Genomic DNA, 24,378 nt, shown 5'->3' on the forward strand with positions numbered 1-24,378 from the left:
GTTTTTTCCATATAAGCAGCTATTTAGACCATCAAGCAAGCAACTTCACAAAAAAATTAAGAGAACACCTAATTACAGTTAATGCACATTATTTATTTTTAAATGATTATATGTGAAACTGTGAGGACTTTGGTGGTTAGATATATAATATACATGAAAATCTTCTATTACTTTGAAAGAAAATGAGATTTTTGCTTGAGATGCATATTGAGGTCATGTACTTAAGCTCTTTGGACACAATGATAGTGTCACTTCTGCATTTTTGCATGGAATACTACTTGTGGCATATTTTCGATTGAAGAACAGACATTAAGCTTTTCAAAGTGATCAAGGAAATCATTTAAAGTGAGTTATTCTAGAAAAGAATAAAACTCTAGAGTACAATAAATAAGAAATGTGTTTAATAATATGAGAAAAGCAACCACTTCTCTTGAAGGCCAAGCATTCATTGTTTTATAATAACAAGAGGGTTATAAAATCCAATGTCAAACATTATACTTTCCAATATTAAAATAGGATATCATGCCATAATAGAAGAGCAATGACAAAATGTGTGTTCAACTCTTGAGGCACATGAGAAGGCAAAGCCAAACAATCAACAGCACACAAGTACACACACACACACACACACACACACACACACACACACACACAGAGATAGAGATAGATGATGGATAGATAGATAGATAGATAGATGATAGATAGATAGATAGATAGATAGATGATAGATAGATAGATAGATGATAGATAGACAGAATGATAGATAGATAGATGATAGATAGATAAGATAGATAGATAGATAGATGATAGATAGATAGATAGATGGATGGATAGATAGATAGATAGATGATAGATGGATGGATGGATGGATGGATGGATAGATAGATAGATGATAGATAGATAGATAGATAGATAGATAGATAGATAGATAGATAGATAGATGTGTCATAGTGGGCACCAGAAGTCAATCACCCAGACAACTGGGAAAACACAATACAAACTGGTGACACTGGTAACTAGCTTCTAGCTCAGAAGAATATTGAAAATGAAGTTTGAAAGCAATTTTTATTTTTTTCTCTAGAAATTTAACGTTATGTATTCGATTCTTTCTCTATAAATAACCTTAGTTGAACAGAAGGAAAAGAAAAGGTCATTATTTAGAAGTATAAGTATTAGCTCAAATATTCCTCCTATGGGTTTGGGTTTGTTCTTCCATTAACAAACCTATTAGGAAAATCAATAGCAAAATCACTCCCTTGATCTTTGCCTTGTTTCTCTCTCTCTCTCTCTCTCTCTCTCTCTCTCTCTCTCTCTCTCTCTCTCTCTCTCTCTCCTCTCTCTCCTCCCTCTCTCTCTCTCTCCTCTCTCTCTGCCATTTCTTACAGATACTATGTATAAAACTAGAAAAAATCTTGTCCAATTTTAAAAGAATTAAGGTGTGTGTGGAATCCTACAAACATTCACAAATGTAATCTGACTTTGCTTTCAAGTTGGAGAAACTGTGGTCAGGGCAAGTCCTATTGAAAAAACTTGTGCAGAGAGTTCAGAGTAGAACATGCTGCTATCTCAGGAAGTTCCAATTGTCCCTTGCCATTGCTTTATTTCTTTATGCTGTCACAAGATACCTAGGGTTTTTATCCCCTCCCAATTTAAAGAAGCACATGCACACACACAATGCATGTCCACTCACAAGGCATATATTTTCACAACTGATGTTTTCAAACAGTCTAATAAACCTTAAAATATATTTAATTACATTATCAGGAGTTTTAATTGCAGCATACAATACAAAAGCTTTATCTGTGTACTCAGTCATACCTAATAACTTTGAACTGGCAAGTAACTTTCAATATAAACAAATGTGTTTTCACTCATTATCGGTGATTGTCATTAATAGGAACTCCACATATTCGAAATTGGTCTGCATGTTGGAAAATGGAAATTTTCACATTGGTTTGTGTTTTTACAAGGAAGGACTCACATGAACTTGCAAAGGGTTCCTGATGGAGGCAATAAATGTCAGCTGTCATCTCAAGTTAAAACAGACATTAAATTTGCACTGTGGAGTTGTTTTTACTTTCTTTCATTCACAGGCACCCCAACATCCGAGACACCATCCACCAAGTCTCACAGAGCAACATATGTAGACACCCCAGCATCCGAGACACCATCCTCCAAGTTTCACAGAGGAACATACACATGCACCCCAACATCTGATACACCATCCAGAGGGTCTCATAGAGGCTCTGATGCAGTCACCCCAACATCCAAGACACCATCCACCAAGTCTCACAGAGGTTCATGTGCAGGTGACACCATCCTCCAAGTTTCACAGAGGAACATACACATGCACCCCAACATCTGAAACATCATACAGCGGGTCTCATAGAGGCTCTGATGCAAGCACCCCAACACCTGAGACACCATCCACCAAGCCTCACAGAGGAACATGACACTTTATGCGACTGAAGCAAAATGTCCATGAAATGAGCGTTTGTCAAAAACAAACATTCTGTCCAGTAGCTTTGGGTAGAATTTCTCTTTTCCTAGGTAGCTGGCTTGCAGCAATCACTGAATACCCATGTGGCAGCTGTAAACTCTCTATGGCACCACAATCTGTAAAGTGAGCTGAAGTGAAAAGCTGTGGCTCGTGTTTCAAATTGAAGGGTTTTCCAAAGCTTTATTTCCTATCCCTGTTAAAAGTGAGCTACTTGTCGGTTTTGCTTAAAGGTTGGAAGGGATTTGGGTACTGAGATTCACAGAGAAGCAGCACTCTATACTTCTGTTTGTCAGTTGGGTCCAGCAGGTGGTGAAGTCCTACATCACAACATACAGATCACTACAGGATCTACGAGGGTTGCCACAGACAACTATACTTCAGCTGCTCAATAGAGAGGCCCAGCATTGATTTCCTGCTTACAAAACATTTAAGAGAGACTGAAAAGCTTTTAACAAGGCTCATTTCCTTATGTTTAAACCAGCAAAGTGCAACGCAGGGACCTTACCTGAGTTCACCTACATTGATAACCCTATTTCTTTAAAAAAAAAGGATGTTCGTGGCATGCAGTAGAGGAAACACTTTTGGGAGCACCAGATAGAATGGTCACTAGGTTTTATCTATTGTTGATGGGATGATCACATCCTTCCTCAGTGTAGGGAAGAGACACACCTTCCTGATCATATGGAGGGAAGAAAGTTTTATACACAACAATAAGATGAGCGCACACAAAACCTAGGAGGGTGTGTGCACTCAGTAATAATTAGTTTTTCTTTTTCCTTTATTTCTTGTAATTCTGTGGTTTTTTTTATATGAGCTACTGGGGCCTTTGCATAAGTTCTGACTTTTTGGATGTGTTCTACATAAAAGCAGAAGTATTTGAACAACAAGAAGCAGGCTGGTGTTACTGGTGTGCCTCAGTCCCATTATCCTGCCTGGGAGTTCCTTGAAAATCATTGTTAGACACTCATGAAATTTGAAGAGGCTAGAAATGTTGAGGTCTAATCCACTCTAAGTGCTGTCCATGACCCTTTGCCATCTTCAAGTCAACATTAGAAAGAAGGTTTTCTAATATCTAGAAGGAGGCTTCCACAACAGTACGGGGGAGGCTAATGATGCATTGCGATCATGGCACGGGTGGTTTTGCAGTCCTGTGAATGGCAGATAATTGAATGTCAGCAAGCAGAACTGAGCAAATTTGACGCTCATGTTAAAACAGCACTGTAGCAACAACAGCTGTGTCATCCCACGGGAGAAGAGGGGGGAGCTCTGCACTACTGTCGAAAAGCAAAAGCCACTGTGCATGCTGAAGGGTGAGGAAGCACATCCAGTATTCAAGACCTTCGTATTTTGATTCAGTTTGATCTGTAAATTATTAGAAAGGCTGTCCCATGTTCAGGTCGACAAGATGCACAGGCATGTTCCTAAGAAAAGGCAATAACCTAAGCCAAGCTAAGGAAATGTGAGCCCCTGATAACCTATTCTCCTGCTGAAGAATTCACTTGGACCACCAAGTGTTCCATCAAGGGTTTGCTATTACATAGAAAAGATGCTGTAGTAGTATTTATTTACTCATTCATGTCTTCTAAAACCAAATTTGGGAAACAATGCTTTAAAAATGTTGGCAGTAAATCTGAGGATCACTCTGTCCTTTCAAGGCTAGGCCCACACAGATTCCTCACTCATGACTGATTCCTTGAATCTTAGCATAAGTGGGAAAACATATGGTAGAAAGTTCATTAAAATTTTAACCTTAAAGAAGTACATTATACTACAAACAAAGCCTTTGTTCTACTGAGAGTACTCAGAAGTAGCTTTATATATAGTATGTTAAGGTAAAGTTGTATAGTGTATTCATTGATCAGAGTACACAGAAGATTTTCTTGGGAAAAAATAAAAACGTTTACTTCCTTCACTTACAAAAGTGGATAATGACTTATCTGTTGCTAAAAAGTCTTTACTTTTCTTCTGAGGAAATTTTCCTTGGATAAAATAAACTCTCCATAGACCACTGGGCATGGGGATGCTCAAGGTGTCTCAGTCACATGAAAATGGCATGGGTCACTCACTGTAGCATTTGGTCACTAACTCAATTAGTTCATTGCCAAAGATTCGTGTGGTTTTTGTTTGTTTTTGTGTTTTTATCCTTCCCATATGGATATTTTCGAAAGAATTATTTCATTTTAAAGTATTCTCTTATCTCTAATCATCAGGTACTGGATAAAGCATCTTAAATATACTATAGATGCTGTAAATGTGTAAAGAAGAAATGTTTCCTTTCCCATGATTCATTGGTAGTCAAGCTTTTTTGGTAACTAATTGGAAGATAAAATTAAGTGTCAAACAGGAAACCCAGCAAGAACAAGCATGGCGTGCTTGAAGGGGTGAAGCTTCAGTGTGAAGTTGGTTTATCCTCTTTCTAGGACCACAGTGGGCAAACTCAGACCAAACTGGTGATTCAAACAATGGAATGAATCACACCTGAAGATCTGAAGTCTAATCCCATTAACGCCAATTGGCCTGTAGGTGGTTTTAGAGAGGCAATTTTTCTCCCAAAGCCAATTTTCCTCCCAAAAGGATGATAGTAAACCCTGATCCCTAAGCTTTCTTTTGCAATGACTAAGGATTGGTGTACTTGACATGAGAGCTTTCCATGGCTGGCCTGTGTGATCCTCGGGTCCACGGGAGGGTTTTGCTCTGTCTTTCCCCATCAGAAGCGGCACACCCCTTTCTTATTCTGCCCGGTCTGGGACTAGACTTCACTCAACCCTCTCCTCAAATTGCTCATCTCATTTAAATGCGTGCCTGCTTTGGCACGTTTTAGAATCTATTTTTAGCATGCTTAATCCAAGTGAATATTGATAAAGCTAAAGCAGCATTTTTAATTGTTTTCATATTTTACATTTTGTCCTATTCTGTATCATTTCTGCTTTAATTTCATCAACTCCTCTCGCTTAACTCTGTGTTGAATGTTCAATGATCAAGTACAGGTCTTGTTAACACAGTGTGTTGTGACCCAACCTCATCTCTTTGTTTACCTTTAAAAAACACAAAAAATCTAAGAAATTCACTGCCATGACCAGCTTTCAAAAAAATATAGTATTGTTAAAAAGCACAAAACGAACTGAAAGAATACACAGAATTGATTACATTAAAGTCTTCTTCCTTTTCACGCATGTTTTTGCCTTACTGCTTCAGATTTAGAAGAAAACTTCCTGGTCATCGGGTTCAACCTCTCCATTAGGAGGGGTCCTGGGCTTGACCAGTACTACTCTACACTGTCATGGTGTATATCTCAGCAGGACAGTGTCTCTGTGCAGTTAGCTGAGTCTTCCAGGTGTGAGAATCTGTGAAGATGTATTTGATGAAAGCAGAATCCGGTTGGTTTTACCTCTACTCATGGGCAAGACTAACGGCTCGACAGCAGTTGTGGTCATGACATCATTGTAGGTCTTCCATTCTGGTTACCTGTCAGAGTGCATGAGGAAGACTTGGAGTGTGCACTACAGCACTGGGTGGGACACAGACACTTCCAAAAGCCACCTAGAGCTGAAGAATTCCAGTCCAGTGGTGACTTGTTTCCCTGAGTTACCGTTTGGTGCTTAAAAAAAAATAATCTTCCATTTAAATGCTATTAAAATGGAAAATTTTAAACACCATGGAAAGAAATACAGTCACCAACTTTAGTCTCATTTTCACCGATAACCTGGAGGGTTAACTAGATAAACCATCTTTCTTTAGCCTTCATAGTATCGTTCAAATTTCCACTTTTGATATGGTTCCATTGGGTTACAAGTGGCCACTTTCAGGGTCTTTTGGGAAGCATTTCCTTCCATGCATAGCAATTGCTTATAGTTTTCAAAGACAATGTGATCCACCTGAGGAGAAAGAGGAGATGGGAATGAGCTACTGACTAAACTTGACATATGAAGATATAATAAGCAAATTATATTTTCACTCCCCATGGAACTCTCCTGAATTAAATTAGTGACAGAAGCACAAGGTTTAGAAAACATCAAATTTGTCTCTGTCTCAAACTAGCTTCTCTAGTTGTAAGGTTTTAATTCTGCAGAAAGAAAACAGCTATTTTTTCCTAGTGATTTGACTGATAACTATATTATTTAAAAGAAAAAATCTGGTTGGCACATAATTTATTGGGTAACTACTTCATTGGTGGTGGCAAAGCAAAAAAATATCATGTAGTATGACAGGAAACAAGTCTGTTAGTTGATTAATCCAGCTCAAGTCTTAGAATGTTCACGTGTGTTAGCAAATGCTAAAGATGGCACATTTGATTTGTGATCTCCCCACCTAACTTCTGACAACACAGAATGTCAAGTACTCAGATTTATTTAGAACAAGACAAGGGTATTTCGGATGAACTTAAATGTTGCTTAACAGTTATTAAAAGTGAGAGATAATCTACTTAGAACCAATTAGGCCTTATAATTTTTAACTCATAAATCTCAATTTTCCATAAATATGATCATGGTAATTTTAGTTATTATTGGGCTATTTTAATATACTTATGGTGTTTTAAACCAAAATGGGAGATTTTCATGCTAAAACAAAATTATGACTCCCACAGAACCTTGGAAGTACGATGCTTGCATATATTTAAGGTTGTGCAAAGTAGGTGGCCTTGAAGCAGATCCTTCAGAATTGTGTACAATGCTCTGAAACGAACGACAAAGTATGGGGGACAGCATAGATTGACTTAGGGAGCACTTGAAAATGCAAATTTAGAAGTATGCAGTTTTAACAAGTTATTGTTATCTAGAGGCAAACTCTTAAAAGAAAGAGGTTCCTGTTATTCACAATCTCTTTCTCTGTGTCCCTTGTTCTTTATGACTAACATTTATCTCAGGGAATGCTATAGTTGTATCTTAAATGCTATTTCCCTCCCGAAAGCTGACATGTTAAAGACTTGGTCCCCAGGGTACAACTGTTGGGAGATGGTGAAATCTTTGAGAGGACACTGCACAGTATCTGTGATAAGGACTGTGTGATTGTCTTTTCCCCATCACTTCAGGCCATGATCTGAACCACATTCAAACCTGTGGTCTCTCTGTGATGTGTTGCCTTACCGTGGGCCCCAAACAACGAGGCCAGCCTATGGCAAACTCAGACTTCTAAAATGGAGCAGACTCAACCCTTTCCCCTTTAATTGTCTAAGGCAGTGGTTCTTCATCTTCCTAATGCTGCGACCTTTTTATACAGTTCCACATGCAGTGATGTTCCCATGCTGTGGGGACCAGCCCTAAAATTATCTTCATTATTACTTCTTAACTGTAATTTCTGTTATGAATTGTAATGTAAATATCTGTACTTTCTGATTCTTGGGATCGAGACCCACAGGGTGAGAACAGCTGGATTAAGGTCTTTTTCTAAAGTGATAGTTAGTTAACCCAGGCACTTGAGAAGATTTGTATGAGAACTGTCGAAAGACAAAAACAAGAGAGAGAGAGAGAGAGAGAGAGAGAGAGAGAGAGAGAGAGAGAGAGAGAGAGAGAGAGAGAGAGAGAGAGATACAGAGAGAGATACAGAGAGAAAAAAAGTCTGTGAAAGGCAGAAGGCATCGCAAAGAAATTCCTAGTTTCTATTATCTTAGCAGATTACCTTTTCCAAGACAGTTTAATGGGTAAGACCTACTCTTAAATACTTTCTCACTGTATATCCTTCCCAAGATTCCCTGCAGGAAAGAGAGGTTTTGACTTTCATTGTCTCTCTTTCCTTCTGACCTCTTTTTTCCCCAACTTCAGTGCAATGTTAGAGAAGTAGGAGGTGTGACATAATTTATTTAGCTGTTAGATATTTATGAAATTTCCCCAATAGTGCAAAAAATAAAAAGAGAAGCTTATACACGAATAATTCTCCATTTGGCAGTATTAACTGACAATAATAATGCTTATCAGTAGGAGGAAAGTGTTCCAGAAAATTAAAAGATACAGTCGAGCAGTGGTGGTACATACTTTTAATTCCAGCACTCAGGAGGCAGAGGCAGGTGGAGATCTGTGAGTTCAAGGCCAGCCTCATCTACGGGGTGAGTTCCAGGACAGCAAGGGCTACACAGAGAAACCTTGTCTTGAAAACCAAAGCAAAGCAAGCAAACCAAAACAAAAACAAAAACCAAACAAACAAAAAATTAAAATGAATGGGTATCTTGGACCCAAATTCCCAGTAGAAAGAGAATGGCTGCATATGACAAGAAAGGAAGGATAACCTAATAAATGGGGACACCCCAAAATAAAATGTTAGGGTAACAACTGTGTCAGAAACATTCTTCTCAAAACTGCTTTTCAGCAGGAGCTATGTTATCACCAAATGTAAAGTTGACAAGCACACGCAGCTAGCCTCTGTAATCTGCAGTCTTGTCTGTGGAGCCACACAGGAATAAGAAAAAGACCCCTTTCCTGGAGAGAGAGAGCAGATGTGGAGCTCAAACCATTCTAAGGAGCAGCACTTGCAGTTAGCGCGCAGCTTCTTGCTTTGTCCATAGTTCGTGCCTTTAGGCTCTTCTGGTAACCAATGAGAATAAGTTTCACCAATACACAAGGCATTGTTGATTGATTTAAATGAATTTTCGAAACGAGCATGATAGTGGCAATGCAACAGGAAGAAATGGGTGCCTTCATTTAAACGACTTACTTGAAATCAATTTTGAAAAAAGGCAAACAAAACCAAAAATAAAAACAAAACATTAAAAGCTTACCAAGACTCTGTCCCTGAGTGAACCTTCACACGGTCTCTATTGTGAGCCAACGGCACTTAAGACTGATGGGACTGCTAATTGGAGCTTTATACCCCCTTTGACTGAAGCTGACTGTGTAGTGAGGGGATGGCACGGATCGTTTGCTTACCAGTTCTGGATGAAAGCCCGATGCTGATTTGTGCAGCCACTTGAGGCTGGTGTTTCTGTTATCACATGGCTGGAGTCTCAGGGGTCCCTTATCAGTGCGAGGCGCCATGCACCACTGTCCGTGCTTAATAAGTCTCACCCAGGTGTAATTGAATTGTTGAAGCTGTAGAGAATGGGCAGAGGGAAGGCCATTCAGAGAGCGAGCAGAGGCAGGGGATTTGCCAAAGACTTTTATCAACAACAGTGAGACCGTGGCTGCCCTGATCTGATGAGCGTGTACGTTACTTAACCTGCCCACTGTCATCTTTCTCATTGCTGTGGTGGGTAGTGCGACTATCGCTTTTGGCTTCAGCAATGACTTTCAGGTGTCTGGTTCTGTGACAGGTATTAGAGTTGTGACTGTCTTGCCTCCACTTCCCTAACAGCTAGAGTTCCGGGTCTGTGTCACTATGACTGGCTTTAAGTCGGGATTTAATTTAGACTGTAAGAAATGGTGGCAAATCTTGCCACTCAAAGTGTAGTCCCTGGACCAAGATCATATCACCTGGACACTAGTTAGAAATGCAGGATCTCAGGCCCATCTTGGATCCTGTGAGTCTAAGTCGACCCTAACAAACTCCTCAGGTGATCATCAGTGTCTGAGAACCAAGGGCAGACAACAGAATAGGAGGTCAGGTAGTTACTAAGACACACTGCACATCACCTTAAAAATGGTCAAATGTAAAAACCTGTGAAGATTTCTAGTTAGAGCAAGGGACAGGGATTGAGGAGGAAGCTGAGTATTTCATTTCTTTTGAGGGTTCCAGATGAATATAACTCAGGTATTAAAACTTATTAGTTCTGTCCCTATCAAATTAACTTCCTCTACATTCCTGTTCTTTTTGTTATTCAAACAGACCATGAGGAAGGAGCAACTCAAAAGGAGCAACAGGGCCAAAGTGTGATAGAGCTTCCTGCAAGGAAGGCGGTGACCCTATTATTCATATTTTGCTCTTTCCTTCCCAACTCATTGGTATTCAATAGCAGAATTTGAGTTTCTGGTGAAACACCGATTTTACAGGTATGCTAAGTTCCTACAGGGATAGTCTTAGAAGAGTAGATTATTTTCATATATTTTTGACTAATTCTGCAGTTGTTCTTCCACTGTGAACTGTTAATAAGCAAACGTTGTGTCTTTCCGTTGATTCCTTAAACTTATCATCTTGTCTCTTTCCTAATTATAAAAGTGTTTCCTTGCCTTCAGGTTTACAATCCACAGAAGAATTGCACTGAGAGCTCTGTCTTCTACTCTAGGGCAAGCTTGGGACTGAGCCATAGAAATGGGATGTTCTTGAAAGTATCAGCCACAGTGCTTAAATCAGCACCAAGAAGTAAGACAGCAAGCCGAGGCCATCATCACAAAATGATCTGTCTATCACAGTGTGATCTGCAATCTGGGGGCTGATTTGTACACATGAATCAGTGTTCCTGTGAGTACTATTTAGCATCCAAAGCAGATACCATTCCCATCTGGGGTGCAGATGTTGGAGAGGGAGGTGTAATCACTTGAACCTCACCTCCTGCATGGCAGGAGTAATCCTCTGTTTTTCCCGGCCCTGCTCCCTCGCCTATCCACCGTGCTCTGATTTTGTGGTTATTTTGTTAGAAGATTTTCATCAAGAATCATAGTTTAGGGGACAATCTTCACTCCCTTAAGATAACAGAGGAAGGGGAAACTTGGGCAGAAGAATGTAATCAGAGAATAAAATGGGTTCTTTAGGATGGCTCCATAGAAACTTCATTTCTACTTTATCTGTTGATAAAGATCAACTTTAAATTTTGTTATTATTGTTGTGTGCATGTGTATGTGTGTGTGTGTGTATGTAATGCTTTTTGTAGGCATGCATGTCACAGATAGTTTTTGGAGGTCAGAGGAGTAGTGTGGAACTAGTTCTTTCTGTACACCTTCATGTGGGTTTTGGGGATTGAACTCACATGGACAGACTTGTGTGGCAAGCACCTTTAACTGCTGAGTTAAAGCAGTTATATTTAGCAAGTTATATCTTGCCAGTCATATTTGAGGCCTTTTGTCTTTATCATTACAACCAACACTTACAGAGTACCAAACATTAGTAGTGCTCACCAGCCCCTAGTGTGCTGCCAGTTCATTTCAGCTTTAGAGTTAGGCACGATCTGCACTGCTCCTTACAGAGGTTTAAGACTGTACATTAAGCCAGTTTTGCAAGGAAAGTCAAGGCTAAATCCATCATGGAACAACGACGTCAATGCCTACAGTTTCCTCCCTTATATTACTTCTCTGTCGAGTGGCACTTCCTTATACCAGACTATTGATTACATTACACTACCTTAGACCATTGATTACATTACACTACCTTAGACCATTGATTACATTACACTACCTTAGACCATTGATTACATTACACTACCTTAGACCATTGATTACATTACACTACCTTAGACCATTGATTACATTACACTACCTTAGACCATTGATTACATTGACATTTGGACATCTATGGATGTCTCCTGGACAGAGGTCAGTTGTCTGAGCCTACCTGGCTGCTCCCATCACAGTCTTCCAGCGTGGCTGTGGTGTTTTCAATGGAAATGCACTTGCCCAAGGCCACGTTCACAAGCTAAGAAGCAGAACACAGAATACAAAACATTCATTAAGAACAAACACAGCTCAATGTATACGAAGGCATGCAGACACATTTAGAAACTAGAGGACAGCCATAAGGTTCATGGATAGTCGATAGATTAGTGAAAGTTTGCAGGAGATGACTGTCTTGGTCACAGCTCTAGCAGAGACACAGTGTGATCCTGTCTCAGCACAGCTTCAATCTGTCATCGTAAGCCTGTGATTCAGCCACAGTGGCAACAGACATTAGCTTCTCCTTAACTCTTTCCTGGGATGCTGAATGAAAGGGAGCAAAAGTTGCTAGAGGAAGGAGATTTTCCTATGGTTATTGTTATTATTATTATTATTTGACTTGAGTTTATCCCAATGCCTATTTTAAAAGTCAGTGTACACACCTTTGATTTCATTAAGCCACGAGTCATGGCCTACGTTCCTCAGCTGGCTCCTCTAAGCGATCTGACTGCTTAGGCACCGACTCCTAGCTAAATTGAGTCCTTCGGAGAACAGCAGATCCCAGCTGACTCTCCGGCAGACTTTTCTTAATGACTCAGTCAAGCTACGACTCATTACAGGGAAGTCACGGAAAGCTAAAGCAGAGCCAAGCATCAAGGCCCTTTCTGGCAGACTCGGGTTTTTAATGAATTTACAGGGTCAAATATGGAGGAAGCTTCCCATCAGTCACCACCTAATGCAGGGAATGTTGATTCTCTTGCCTCCCTCTGTCATTCTGGGCAGGACTACCAGGATGGGAGGTTAAGAATGCAATTTAGACTTTTCAATTTGCTGGAGGTGTTCTGTAGAAGAGAAATTTTGCATGTTCTATGAAAGCCTGCTAAGTTTGGAAAATGGTGACCATGTTTGTGGTTTTTTTCAGCTTTTATGGAGACCAATACAGAGCTCCGGTTTTGGGGTGTTATGACAAAGGAGGCCTTGTTGACCCCAGGATCACCAGATTTTGTAGGAGGGTGTCTAGTGGATTGCTGCCTACTTGTGACCGCATGCCTTAGCTTGAAGACAAGTAGGGAGTGGTTTGTGGAGTCAGAAAATGCAGAAAGAAGCAGTGAGCGGGGTTACTGCAATCTCTAAGTAGGAAGAACTGTCCTCACAGATACATACGGGGACTGGGAGATGCGGGCATATGCCAGTCAGAGAACTGGGCAGAGCTATTCCACAGAAGCACAACACCTAAGCTGACCTTTGGCCAGTGGGCTCTAGGGAAAAGAGTTTATCTGCTAGAACAGGGAGAAAACAGAGATGCTAGATTCTCTCTGAGAATCTGAAGCGACAAACTGACCTTCATTTGGGTTTTAAATAAAAATGTGCCTCACCTGTTTGAGCTAGGAACCCTCGCTGCCCTTCAAGGAATATAACCAAATGTCAGCAGTTTTACTGGTCGGTAATTTCTAAGGTGTCTGACGGGGGGGAGGAGGGGGGGGATACAGAGCACTTCTAGAGGGACAGATCTCCATTAAAAAGATCTCCAGCATGCTCCATTCACAGGTTCAAATGGCAAGTCTGGGCACATCCACCATCAGTAGGTCTGAACAACGGTAGCATGCAGAAAACATGCAGTGGCCCACTCCCACTAAGTTCAGGAAGCAGGAAAAGACATGCAGCAGGGCGGGGCAGAGCAATTCCGGAGGCAAAGAAGGAAATGGAAATCCTCATTACACTTTGGATTTTTTTTCCCTCGAGACAGGGTTTCTCTGTAGCTTTGGAGCCCATCCTGGAACTAGCTCTTATAGACCAGGCGGGCCTTGAACTCACAGAGATCCGCCTGCCTCTGCCTCCCGAGTGCTGGGATTAAGCCTGCACCACCACCGCTTGGCTACGCTTTGGATTTTATCAGAGGAATGAGCCCCATGTTCTCACAGCTCATTCAGAAATTATCCTATGGTAAAACAGATTTGCAAAACTGGCTCCAACACAGATGAGCCAGGTGTTTTCTCCTAGAACTCGGAGCCTTTCAGGTGAGCGCACACAGTGGGCACTCAGGACACATACATGTTTTTTCCCCAGGTCCGCTTGGATGCAAACTCCTGATGGAAGAACCAGCACTACCCAGACAGTGTTTGGGAAGGCTTAGTTTAGATGGTTTTGTTGTTTTATTTTGTTTATTCATTTTATTTATTTATATTATTTTGTTTTCTTTCAAACAGTTCCTTCCTGCAGGAAGGCCTTGGAAGACACTGGAGTATAAGCAAGAATTTCTCCTCCTGGGTCTTTAATGCAAACCATTTCAGTGTAATAATAATAGTAATTATAACAATAATAAAATAAAGTATTGTGTAGATTTTACACTTTCTGTATTGAATTATTTGATTTTCCCAATGTCAAAGGTAGAGATCTCCCACATTGGATTACATAATTGTTAAATCTTAGGTGTAGGCTGTTTGCTAATGATGTACTTCAAGGGAAAAACAAAGTTTGCTGAGGCTTTTATTGAATTCAGATATTATTGACTATGAAAAACTACTCGCAATGAAAAAACTTTCATTGGATTTAAATATCTAGGTGTACAGGCTGAATGATGAGAAAATATGATGTGAGAAACAAAAAAGATAGATTTTATTTTTCTGACAACCTTTCCTGGCTGTCATGGTCTATTGAATTATATCTGATATTAATCGGAAAATTTAAAACGGTAATAACACGCCGTGACGGAAGAGCATGCAGAGAAATGTGCTTCAGTAAAATTTGTTTACATGGGTGCAGCGAAGAACAGAAGCAATAGACAAGAACAAGGGTCCTAGTGAGGTTGCTTTGAAATGTTATGCCCAGCATTTGTGACAAACTTATAGAAGGCAGTGAAAATCATGTGCAGGCGGTTTTCTCTTCGTCTCAATCTCTCTCCGCTCATCTCTCTCTCTCTCTCTCTCTCGACTCCCGGGGATCGTCTCGTCTGCTCTTCAGATTCTCTGCGTCTCTCTCAGATCTCTCTATCTCATATCTCCCTCTCTCATCTCTCTCTGTCTCTTCTCTCCTCCATGCTCGGTCTCAAGTCACCTCGCTGTCTCCCGATCGTCATAAGGGGATGCAGTCATGCCCTCGATGAATCACGCAAATCCAGAGCTCTCTCTCTCCCTCTCTCCCTCTCTCTCTCTCTCTTTCTTTCTAAGAATTTTCCAAAGATACTTACTTACATGGAATCAAAGAGATAGTTCATCCGCACTCTTTTTTTACAGTGGTGCATGTTCGAATGCTGCTGTTGAGAGTCTAGCTGAACTCTTCATCATGGCGTTCTCTAGGGGCCACCTGTCAGTCGATGCGGAATTTAAAACATCTAAGTTGGTAATGTCTGATGTGTCTAAGGCCAAGCTGTTCTTCTTATTTAATTATCTAAAGTAGCTGAGACTTTGACCAACCCCAAATCCTGCTATTCTCTTGTGAACTATTCACAGCATTTTGTTATAAATAAACCAGGTAATGTATATTTACTGGTTAAATCTTATAAAATCAGCACAAATATTCAGACTACTCTTCTGTTTTTGAAACCCTCCCTGGATTTCCCTGGTGAGGACAATAGCATTATTTTTATTACATCTTTGTTATCTGGGAATTTGACAGCCTGGGAGAGGGGCTAGTCTATAGAACTGATTCTCGGAAGAGTTAGAGATGGCTGTTCTGAAAAAGCAGACATACTGACAGGTACGTCAGACATCTTCCTGAACACAATAGGGCAGGGCTATGACAGGAAACAAAAAAAAACACTGGGGATATTTATAAATAAATATGAAAAGCGACGTAAAAGAGTAAGCACAAACGTAAGCATGGGCTTCGGTCACAGGCCGTATCAGGAAGCTGTACTCCTGGGGGGACTCAAGGCTTACCCCGAGGGTCTCAACTTCTCAAAGCCTCATTTTGCACCGATCCCCATTCAAACTATTTGCCCTTTGTGAAACTTCCCTTAGAGCCTTGAATATTTTCATTATTTCCAACAAAATTTTTACAAAACCCCAATTAAAGCTTGTATTTCGGTGAATGTCCCCGTTGGTGAAGGAAGGAAGGAAATGAAGAAAATCACCTGTCAGGACACAAACCCTCTCTCAGCTCTCCAGCTACATGCCTCCATCCATGGCCTGATGGATTAACCTCTCCATATCGTGGCTGCCTCCAGCCTGTCCTGAGTTGTGTAGGAGCTGAACCCCCACCTCTCAGAGCTAGGTTGGCTCTGTATCTCAGGCCTGGCTTCAGATCTTCTGAGAGGATCTCTTAACAACACGCATTTCAAAGGAGTCAGTCCTCCTGGCCTGTTCTTTTACAAGAGCCTTTGTAGTCTATATTCATACTTCACTTACTTATTATTAATGCCAACTTCCAAAGGAAGAGACGAAGTCTATATCCTTAAATCATCTTTAATTATCAATCAACTTGACCACATGATAAACTTCCTCAGATTCTCCTCTAACAACTCTTGTTTATACTTTGTTTCAGCGGCATTCATGTCTGATGCTTAAAGTATATTACATCATCCTTTCCTAAGCAGATTTGATGGGCTTTCTGTGTTTCTTTTGCCAGGGAAGACTTTAAGTGGCCACATTAACTTACCACGCCACTAGCTCTCACAACGGGAGCCTTCAGGTCAGGGAAGACGTTGTCCAAGTACCACTTGAAACTTTTGCACCTCAGCTTCTTCCGCAACTCCCTTTGCTGGGTCAGGTTGCCCACATCCAACCCTTGGTCTATGAGGTGATCCCCGTGGCCATAGAAGAGGTCCTTGTACTCATCGAGCCAGACCTCAGCCACCCGCACCAGGTTCCGCTCCACTGTCTTCATGCGGTCTTTGGGGAAAGAGTAAGGGTTGTCATTTCGGAAGATGTGGCCCACTCTGGAACAGGGAACAATCTCGATTTCTCCACCACACATCCAGACCTGGGGATGAGTCAGCAAAAAGCACCAGTTATCAAATGGTGGCTCACAAGTCATAGGCAAGTAACCGCGCCATGCTACTGCCTGGAAGTACTTAGACACACTCTCAACAATGGAAAAGAAGATGCAGTAGATTTATTTAGTCTTATGCATGGTGGACCATTTTTACTTCTCCTTTAGATTCATCCATGTAAAATTTCTCTTTATCGCCTTTCCAAAAAACTCTTTACAGAACTCCAACATATAAAATAGATCACTAATGTTCCTGTTTGGGTTCAATCAGGAAGAGGCCATAGATGCCCATTTATTCACCTACTTCTTTGGGAGACCTGTAGGCCTGTGGTACCCAACTCAAAACTATTCTTGACCAGTACCTCCAAACTTATACCCATCTGAACACAGACAACCAAGTCGCATAGGGAAGCTGGTGTTAGTGTTCTATTTTTTAAAGGATTTCTCAGCATGATTCAATGATGACTAAGTCATTATATACAGTCTCCAAAGATGCCACACCATGACACACACTTGGCTTGCTGGTGGCCTGCAGGGTTTTTTTGTCATTTGTATTCTCAAGATCATCCCCACTACAGATATTTCCACTCCTCCAATGTACTAGAGAACTATTCCAAGAGAGTCATTGTACGTTGCAGGTGGATCCCAAAGTAATTTGTTTTAAGTATAAATTTCAAAGGTTTTGTTCAGAAAAAGAAGAGTAACTCCCCCATAATTAGACATAGAAGCACCATTGTGAAATATTAATTCTAACAGTTTTACGACAGTGGCTTATTCTTCCACATTAAGTCTGGGAAATGAGATAATCTATAGAATCTGTGCCATAGGGAAGTTTCTTCTCAGTCAGTCACATATGTGACTGTGTTGATAAAGTGATAAAACGTGTGTGTTTGTGTCTATATGTTGTGGTGCTTGTGTATGGGTTTTTACATGTATGTGGAGGTCACAGGTCAACAGTGTCTTCCTCAAGTACTCTCTGCCTTCATTTTTGAGGACAGTTTCTCTCACTGATATAAAACTCAGCGATTGGACAAGAGTAGCTGGAATCACAGATACAAGTCTCTGCACTTGGTTTTCTACGAGAGATCTGAACCCAGGACCTCATGCTTGTGTGCTAATCTCTGTAGCAGCTCAGCCTCTCCCTTGGTGCCAGAATGATGAATTTTTAACTAGAAAGAAAGAAAGAAAGAAAGAAAGAAAGAAAGAAAGAAAGAAAGAAAGAGAGGGGGGAGGGAGGGAGGGAGGGAGGGAGGGAGGGAGGGAGGGAGGGAGGGAGGGAGGGAGGAAAGAAAGAAACAGTAGCGAATACCTTAAAGGACAGCTCCATATTTTCTCCTCCCCAAACGTCAAGACCAGGGTCATAAGTTCCAAGTTCATAAAAGTAACTTTTATCGATGGAAAATAATCCGCCTGCCATGACTGGGCACCTACAAAAAGGAAGGCTGGTGTTATACTTCGGTCCCAGGGTGACTTGTCTTCTAGAGTGGGTCCTCTGTGTCTGTGTGGGAATCTGGAGTTGTTTTTGGATAGGTTCGGGTAGGTCTTGCAATGGAGTCACAGCGTGGCTTTAGTAAAAAGTTTCTGGTTCACAGGGGCTGAACTTCATGAGAGTCTGAGAAGACGTGGGCGGGGCTAGGATTCTTACCTGTCATTTATGTTCTGACACAAATCCCAAGGTAATTGTGAATTCCTGTGGCAGGGCTAAATCAGGTGCATTTCAAATTGAATTTGGAGGTAAGGTGTAATGACATAACTTCTCAGGAAACTTTGTTTGCTTTGATAAGATCTTGAAAAGAAGTATAATTTTTTGAGACATAGGTATTACTGTAGCTGAAGCTACCCTTGAATGTGCTATCCTTTTGCTTCTGCCTCCTAAGTACTGAGATTAGGGGTATGTACCATCCTGTCTAATTGATACCTGCAATTCCTACTGGTTTTCAGAATGATAGAATATAACTTTTTTAAACCTATTTACTGTCTTTCTAAAAAGACCTTGGACTACTGTCTAGTCTTCAGTTTCCACACACTTACCTTATCACGTCAGTTTCTTTAATCCCACTTTTTGCAACAACATCTGGAGGAATTGTTCTCCAGCCAAAGTTCATGGGCCACGTGAAGACACCTCTTTGGAAGTTGTCCACTGTCATGTAACTAATGCAAGACAAGCAAAACGAAGTTGCAAATGCTAACATTAGCTGTGTCTCTATAGAGTTCACGAACTCAGCTTCATGACTGGTTCGGGTGTGGGACGGATGCTCACACATGTGATTCTGCACCCTCACCTCCTAATATCCGCTCAGGAGAGCTGATGGATATGCTTTGCACTGCTGTTTAGCGGTTTGATTGCTTGCTTTCAACTTACGCTCATCTTTTCGTCGATAATGGCTATTTTAGATAAATGAAAACACTTAAAGCTCCCATAAAGGGTCCAACAAGAAACCTGAGAAAAAGATATACTTTTGCATTCAACTGATAACCAAAGGGGATGAAGTTAATAATGAGAAGTTGTATTTATTAATAGATGAGAGTTGGTGTGCTAGCCAAGAAGAGTACTGAGCTGGTAAGTTCTGGTCTCAAGATATCTCTCATGCGTTTCCCCCGTTTGGTAAGTAGTCCATGCTTCTTAGGTTTTATCACAGCATGGGTGAGGACTAGCGGTCTCTGTTGCTTCCCAGTGTCAGGATGTGGCAGCGTTACCTCATGTCCTTGTCATTGATGACTTCAATTACTGGGCAGGCCACCTTCTTCCTATTTAAATAAACTCTTTCCAGAAGCGGTTCCAGCCAGCCCACATTGCATTCCACATGAGAGTCTAGGAATGTCAGCACATCCCCTGTAGAGGGAAGAAAGGAAGACAAAACACAAAACACTGGAAAATATGGTATGATACAGCCAATCATGTGCTCCATGCTAAAAAGCGTTGGGGATTGTTTTAGAAGCGTGACTGTGAACATGGGCATCTTCTGTTCTCACTGATTTCCTGGTTCCTAGAATTTCAGTTTGTAATATACAGGGAAACTTTAGGAATAGAGATTCTGCGGAGCAATCACCACTCCCATCTAGAAACAACCGATAAGCTACTGTCATTTGCCTGCTTCTTTGCCACTGTTGTTAAACCATGACTGAAGCATCTTCAGGAGGAAAAGGTTGATTTGGCTTAAACGATCCAACCATAATCTGTAATGATATTTCATTTATTTGTATTTTAATACTTGAAGCTTGCCTGAAGATTGGAGAGTAAATCAATCACCTGGTCAGCCTTACAGACCAGGCAGTGGTGACACACACCTTTAATCCCAGTAACCACCTTAGTTTGCAATAGAAACTGGGTGGTAGTGGAACATGCCTTTAATCCCAGTCCTAGAGGAATATAAGAGGGGAGGAGAGGAAAAAGGTCTCAGACACAGTCTCATTCTGAGGATTCCTGGAGGCAGGATTGCCATTTTGGATTGAGATAGAAGTAAGAGCTAGTGGCTTGCTATTTTTCTTTGCTGACCTTCAGGTTGAATCCCAATATCTGCCTCTGGGTTTTTATTATTCATGCTACAGTGGTCCACCATTAATGGAAGCCAAGGCCTGAACCCAATGGCAGAAACTTGAAGCAGACACCATAGAACACCACTTACTGACATGTTCAGCTTGCTTTCCTACACAACTCAGGACCGATGTTCAGGGAGGCACCATCCACGTTTTGGTAGCTAGTCTTCTGTCAACTTGATACGTAACTATTTATAGTTATTTGAAAGGAAGGAAACTTAATTTTAAAAAATGTCTCCATAAGATCTGGCTGTCAGGCATTTTCTTTATTAGTTATTGATGGGGAATGGCCCAACAAATGGGGGGTGCCATCTCTGGACTGGTGGTTCTGGGTTCTGTAAGCTAGCAGGATGATGAAGCTATGGGAAGTTGAGCAGTAAGTAGCTTCCCTCCATGGCCTTTGCATCACCTCCTAGCCCTGCTTCAACTCTTCTGACTTCCTCCAATGATGGACTATGATCTTGGGTATCAGCCAAATAAACCCTTTCCTCCCCAACTTGCTTTTGTGTGATGGCGTTTCATTGCTGCAATAGAAGCCCTGACTAAGACGCACATTAATCATTCATCAAAAATGCTGTGCAGACGTGCCATTCTGATAAACATAATTCTTCAGATGAGGTTCCCTTTATTCTGGTTACTGTTTTCTCTGACCGTTCCAATGTGTGACTGCACAGGTAGCATTAAGCCATACTGCTCAGTGCCTGGAGGAACAAATAACCAGAGTAACAGTAACTTCCCAAGGGAATTCACCCAGGGTGCCATGTAATATTATGAAACAACTCCTTACATAGCTCATGATGGGGATCCAAATCTGCATTCACTCCCCACCTGGCCCGAATCTTACCTCATTAATATTCTCATTCATTTGTTGCCAAGACCTGAGGGAAGAAGCACCTGCTGAAAACATATTTTGGAATTTTACATTGTTGTATTTTGGGGAAGGGGAGACTCTCCTACGCACGGATGCCATCGCTCCACTTTCAAACATTTGTTTTAAAATAAAATCTCAGGATTTCTTAGATAAGCAAACAAAGAACTCCCTGCATAGCTGGCTCCTGGTGGTGTTTCTAATTGTGGCAGGATCATCTGTGGAAGTGTGCTGCCGCATTTGTGCAGAAAGGCTGAGAGGCACGAGGGAATGGGGAGTAGACTGACGTTAAACACAAACAATGTGTGTGTGTCCTTTGATCTATCGTACACTTCTAAGATCTACCTAATACTCAATCTTTTGACAAATGGCCTTCTATTTTTGTGAATTGCTCAAACTCAAATTCAGCGCAACTTAATCCAATCTTGGTCATAACCTGGCAAATTCTCTGTTTTCTAGGCTGTATTAGCATGCCGGATTGCTTGAAGATGGACTTTATTAAAACAATAACAGCAATAAAATAAAATGGTAAAATAAAAAGAAAACGGCCAACCTCAGAAAAAGCAAGTGCCTTCTCTCCCCACTCTTTCCCGTTCCTTTCACCCTTGCTCAGAGACTGCCTCTGCACCCCTATCTCCACCCCAATAAACTTCTCAGGAGAGCTCTGCTGTGCAGTGTGCAGTGTGACTTTGTGGTGCCCCTTGGCTTCAGTCCCCCAAGGTGCCTCCCACTGTTAAATCATTATACTCATCTCTTAGTATCCACAAGGTGCTGGTTCCAGGCTTCCTCCTGATACCATTCTCAGGTGCTGATGTTGCTTATTTATATATGACAGTGCAGTATTTCTTTACTTTAAACCATTCCTGGATTACATATGATAACTCATCTTATGTAAATAGTTGTGAGACTGAACTGCTGGGGGAATAATGACAAGAAAAACAGCCTGTGTATGTCTAGTACAAATAAATATTTCCATATATTTTTTAATCCAAAGTTGGTTGAATCCTGATGGAGGAGGGTCATCTGTCTATGTGTTACTTTCATTGGTTAATAAAGAAACTGCCTTGGTCCTTTAATAGGACAGAAAATTAGGTAGGCGGAGTAGACAGAACAGAATTGTGGGAGAAAGAAAGCAGAGTTAGGCAGACGCTCCAGGCAGTCACCATGCTTCTACCCAAGACGACCGGTGGCTAGAATCTTCCAGGTAAGCCACCACTTTATGGTGGTACACAGATTATTAGAAATGGGTTAATCAAGATGTGAGAGTTATCCAATAAGAGGCTACAGATAATGCTCCAAGCCGGGGGTTGGTGGCGTACGCCTTTAATCCCAGCACTCGGGAGGCAGAGGCAGGCGGATCTCTGAGTTCAAGGCCAGCCTGGTCTACAAGAGCTAGTTCCAGGACAGGCTCTAGAAACTACAGGGAAACCTGTCTCGAAAAACAAAAACAAAAACAAAAACAAAAACAAAAACAAAAAAAAACAAAACAAAACAAAACAAAACGCTCCAAGCAGTATTTAAATGAATACAATTTGTGTGTTGTTATTTCGGGTGTAAAGCTAGCCGTGTGGGAGCTGGGTGGCGGGACACAGCCCGCAGCTCCTTCTACAGAATCCATGGATGCAGCACCTATACATAAGGAGACCTGGCTAAATACGTGTATATACATATACAATTATTCTAAGTGTTAAAATGGACCTGTAGTTTTATATGCCATTTAAAGAAATTTATATTAAATTTGTATTATGATTTACAATGAGGTAGTCCTTCAAATATTAGAGAAGACTAATTTTTAGATAATTTTAATAATTAGAGAAGGCAGAATTTCTTCTAGTCAGTAGTGAGCAATTAAGATGCACCTAGGAGGGTTTCCCAGATGGAGATCTGTGACCCTCAGGAAAGCATTTGGTTTGGTGGGACTGCGCCATACTGTAGGGAGGAAGAGAGAATTCACTGCTCATGCTGTTTGATCTTCTGTGATTACATATGAATTTACATATGTAACTAGATTGTGATATAAAGTCTATTTCTTTTTTAATTTTTTATTTTGTTTTTATTGAGCTATTTATTTTTCTTCTCTCCCCTCTACCTTTTACCCACTCTCATGATTGCCATGCTCCAAATTTACTCAGGAGCTCTTGTCTTTTTCTACTTCCCATAAAAATTAGATCCATGTATGTCTCTATAAGAGTCTTCTTTGTTGTCTAGGTTCTCTGGGAGTGTGAATTGTAGGCTTTTTTTGCTTTATGTGATACATGAATGAGTGCATGTGATAATTGTCTTTCTGTGTCTGGGTTACCTCACTCAAAATAATGTTTTCTAGCTCCATCCATTTGCCTTCAAATTTCAAGATGTTGTTACTTTTTTCTGCTGTGAAATACTCCATTGTATAAATATACCACATTTTCCTTATCCATTCTTTGGTCGAGAGACATTTAGGTTGCTTGCAGGTTTTAGCTATGACAAACAATGGTGCTATGAACATAGCTGAGCACATGTCCTTGTGGCACGATTGAACATCCTTTGGATATATACCCAAAATTGGTATTGTTGGGTCTTGAGAAAGGCTGTTTCCTAATTTTCTGAGAAATCACCACACTGATATCCAAAGGTTCTATCAGCTTGCATTCCCACCAGCAAGGCAGAAGTGTTCTCTTGTCCCTACAACCTCTCCAGCATAAGTTGTCCTCAGTGTTTTTTGATCTTGGCCATTCTTACAGGTGTAAGATGGAATCTCGGAGTTGTTTTGATTTGTATTTCTCTGATGATTAAGGATGTTGAACATTTCCTTAGGTGTCTTTCAGCCATTTTAGGTTCCTCTGTTGTGAGTTCTCTGTTTAGGCCTATACTCCATTTTTTATTGGATTATTTGTTCTTTTGATGACCAATTTCTTGAGTTCTTTGTATATTTTGGAGATCAGACCTCTGTCTGATGTGGGGTTGGTGAAGATCTTTTCCCATTCTGTAGGCTGTCGTTATTTGTGGTTATTTGAAGGGTGATGTTGCTCTGATTTCTTTCTCAACTTTTTTATCATCTGAATAAAGGAGGGCTACTGACTTTCTTTTGAGTTAATCTTGTATCCTGCTTTATTACT

The 24,378-nt window shown here is 40.8% G+C and overlaps 1 protein-coding gene across 1 annotated transcript in view; it reads right to left on the minus strand.

Moving 5' to 3' along the window:
* Nucleotides 1–6,234: 6,234 nt before the first annotated feature.
* The window catches only part of Galnt5 (polypeptide N-acetylgalactosaminyltransferase 5), a 43,216-nt gene continuing 25,072 nt past the window's right edge, over nt 6,235–24,378 (minus strand). The window contains exons 4-10 of the mRNA XM_038338037.1: nt 19,576–19,711; nt 18,910–19,029; nt 18,188–18,305; nt 16,546–16,869; nt 11,912–11,992; nt 9,358–9,519; nt 6,235–6,375 (exon numbers count right to left, since the gene is read on the minus strand). Coding sequence (XP_038193965.1) covers nt 6,235–6,375; nt 9,358–9,519; nt 11,912–11,992; nt 16,546–16,869; nt 18,188–18,305; nt 18,910–19,029; nt 19,576–19,711 — 1,082 coding nt within the window. The remainder of the gene's footprint in view (nt 6,376–9,357; nt 9,520–11,911; nt 11,993–16,545; nt 16,870–18,187; nt 18,306–18,909; nt 19,030–19,575; nt 19,712–24,378) is intronic.

The sequence above is a fragment of the Arvicola amphibius genome, chromosome 7 (genome assembly GCF_903992535.2).
Source record: "Arvicola amphibius chromosome 7, mArvAmp1.2, whole genome shotgun sequence".
Classification (NCBI taxonomy): domain Eukaryota; kingdom Metazoa; phylum Chordata; class Mammalia; order Rodentia; family Cricetidae; genus Arvicola; species Arvicola amphibius.